Source organism: Ciona intestinalis, chromosome 5 (genome assembly GCF_000224145.3).
Source record: "Ciona intestinalis chromosome 5, KH, whole genome shotgun sequence".
NCBI classification, from domain to species: Eukaryota; Metazoa; Chordata; class Ascidiacea; order Phlebobranchia; family Cionidae; genus Ciona; species Ciona intestinalis.
Window position 1 is genome coordinate 3,054,646 of NC_020170.2, and position 2,307 is coordinate 3,056,952.

At 28.8% G+C, this 2,307-nt stretch overlaps 1 protein-coding gene across 2 annotated transcripts in view; it reads right to left on the reverse strand.

Annotated features, from left to right (window-relative positions):
* The window catches only part of LOC100176351 (acyl-coenzyme A thioesterase 11-like), a 30,376-nt gene that overhangs the window by 23,969 nt on the left and 4,100 nt on the right, over positions 1-2,307 (reverse strand). For both annotated transcript variants that reach the window (XM_026834557.1, XM_009860457.3), the window contains exons 8-9: positions 1,253-1,372; positions 17-161 (exon numbers count right to left, since the gene is read on the reverse strand). In XM_026834557.1, coding sequence (XP_026690358.1) covers positions 17-161; positions 1,253-1,372 — 265 coding nt within the window. The remainder of the gene's footprint in view (positions 1-16; positions 162-1,252; positions 1,373-2,307) is intronic.

The window sequence follows — 2,307 nt, forward strand, 5'->3', positions numbered from 1 at the left end:
TACACAAGATTGTCACCTTTGGTTCAGGTAGAAATGGCGGAAGTTGTTTAACACCAGATGAAGTGATATCATATGATAGAAATGCACTGTTAATGTGACGTCTTTCACCAATTTTACCATTCTCATATCTGTAAGCCTCAACACGAACCCCTACTTCCAAACTGCAATGTAAAAGTAAAAAATGAAAAAATTGAGTTAAACTTTGAAACCGTAACCTAATATACAGAAGAAAACACTTGGCTAAAAACAAATTAAGAAAAAAATAACATTCCAAAAAAATTTTTTTTTATTACAATTACAAAGGTCATATTTAATTAACATAACAAATAAAAAGTAATAACAGAAATAGGATAATCATTATAACACGTTCAACATATAAATGAAGGATATTGGTTAAAAATGTAGATTTTTAAAATCACATTGGTTTGCAAATATGTAATTAACAGAATATTATGTAAATAAAACTAAATCCTTAACTGAACTTACACTGTATTACACATATGATATAATACATAGACATAACGTTGGGGGGCAAATTTAGTAAGTTTATGGCCTAACACTATTCATATAAAAGAATTAGGTAATTAAAAATGGAACTCAACATAATATTTACGCGTCAAATAAATATTTGCAGTGATCGAAAAATTTCAAAACAGATTACGCCAAACTTTGTATGTGTTTGAACATGTCATACTTTTACATTATACAAACAGTTTCGAGATATTTTTGAACTAACGGCCTTGTAGCAAAATATTGATGAAGGTCAAATATGACTCAGACAAACAAGGACTGATACTCACTGTCGCGGTATGTAACATACCAACATACTAGTTTACACTGTAACATCGTCAATATGATTTAGGTTAATTAGTAACATACGTTGCGGTGATATAACATGATATCATGCGCATGTGTCATTATCAACTAAAATAATGCGTCAACAAATATATTGGGCCAAAAACTTTGAATTGAACAGGCATATATATATATATGTTTAGTGGAAAAACATAAAAAAATGCTTTGCTGTGGGGTAAGATGGGACATCGTTAGCTCCTAAATCCCATATAACATGATCGAATTTTAAACAATTAACAAAACATTTTTAAAGTTCCGAGCTTTGGTTATACATTTTTGTAAATATTTCTTTGTTTACCACCAAATGAAACAAAGAAATGAAAATGTGCCCCATCCTACCCCACCCTACTGTACTACAATTATTCACTAAATCCTAAAATTTGAGATAATAAATTACCTTGTTTCAAATGAGTTGTTTACTATTGAAGTGAGTACTATACGGTCTCCTACAGTGCTTGGGCCACGGAAATACACCATGTCGACGGATCGAAGAGTTGCTAAACCATGGCATAACCGCCTAATATAAATACAGGAATATTGAAAACACCAGCGTTACTGTTAGTCATACAGAATTCCTAAAATAGGTTCAGTTTTAAACTGCACAAACGTAATCTCTGAGCTGATTGGTAAATTTTACCCAAAGAAAATTGTTTGACATAACTTTAAACCCTATCTCTGATATTGAACAAGAACTACACTTGTTTGACTCAGACTCAGTAATATAAATTTTAGATGTATGTTTGGTTAAATTTAATCATTCATTTATGTTTATTATTATGCAAAAAATAGTTATTACCGTTCAAAAGCGAGAAAAACAATAAGCATTACCATTCAAAATGTTAATTATTTTAAACTAACACTTTTTAATATAAATAATTAAATATATGTCATTTTGCTGGAATTTAACAAATGCTGTTACTTAGTTTTTTTTATTAGAATATTGTTCCTTATTGTATTCAAAAACAAACATTAATTTATGGTATATTATGTTAAGATACAGCATTGATATTTGTTACAGTTTGGATGAACGTGAAATGGTTTTAGATTTGTTTTTAAGTTGGAAATTGGGTAACACATGTTAACACAATGTTACATATATTCTCTTATCTTAGACAAGACTCTTAACATTCATAACTACTCATAAAGGTTTACAAATATTATGTCATCGGCTCATCGCAAAGTGTTTTTCTGTATTGGCTATCAGTTTATAAAAATTGCAATTCTAATGAACATATACATATTTTGAATTAAGACAATAGTAATGTTTTTTTTCAATGAATTAAATTTTAAAAAATATTTCTGTTTTTTTATGCAATAAAAACACATTTTGAAAAAACATAAATATTTTAATATTAAAAAATAGCTAATTTTTCGCTGTTGTCATTCACCGTGAATCCCAAGATGACTTGTATAGGACGTTGAAACGTCGATATGCAAATAATTGCCAGAGGA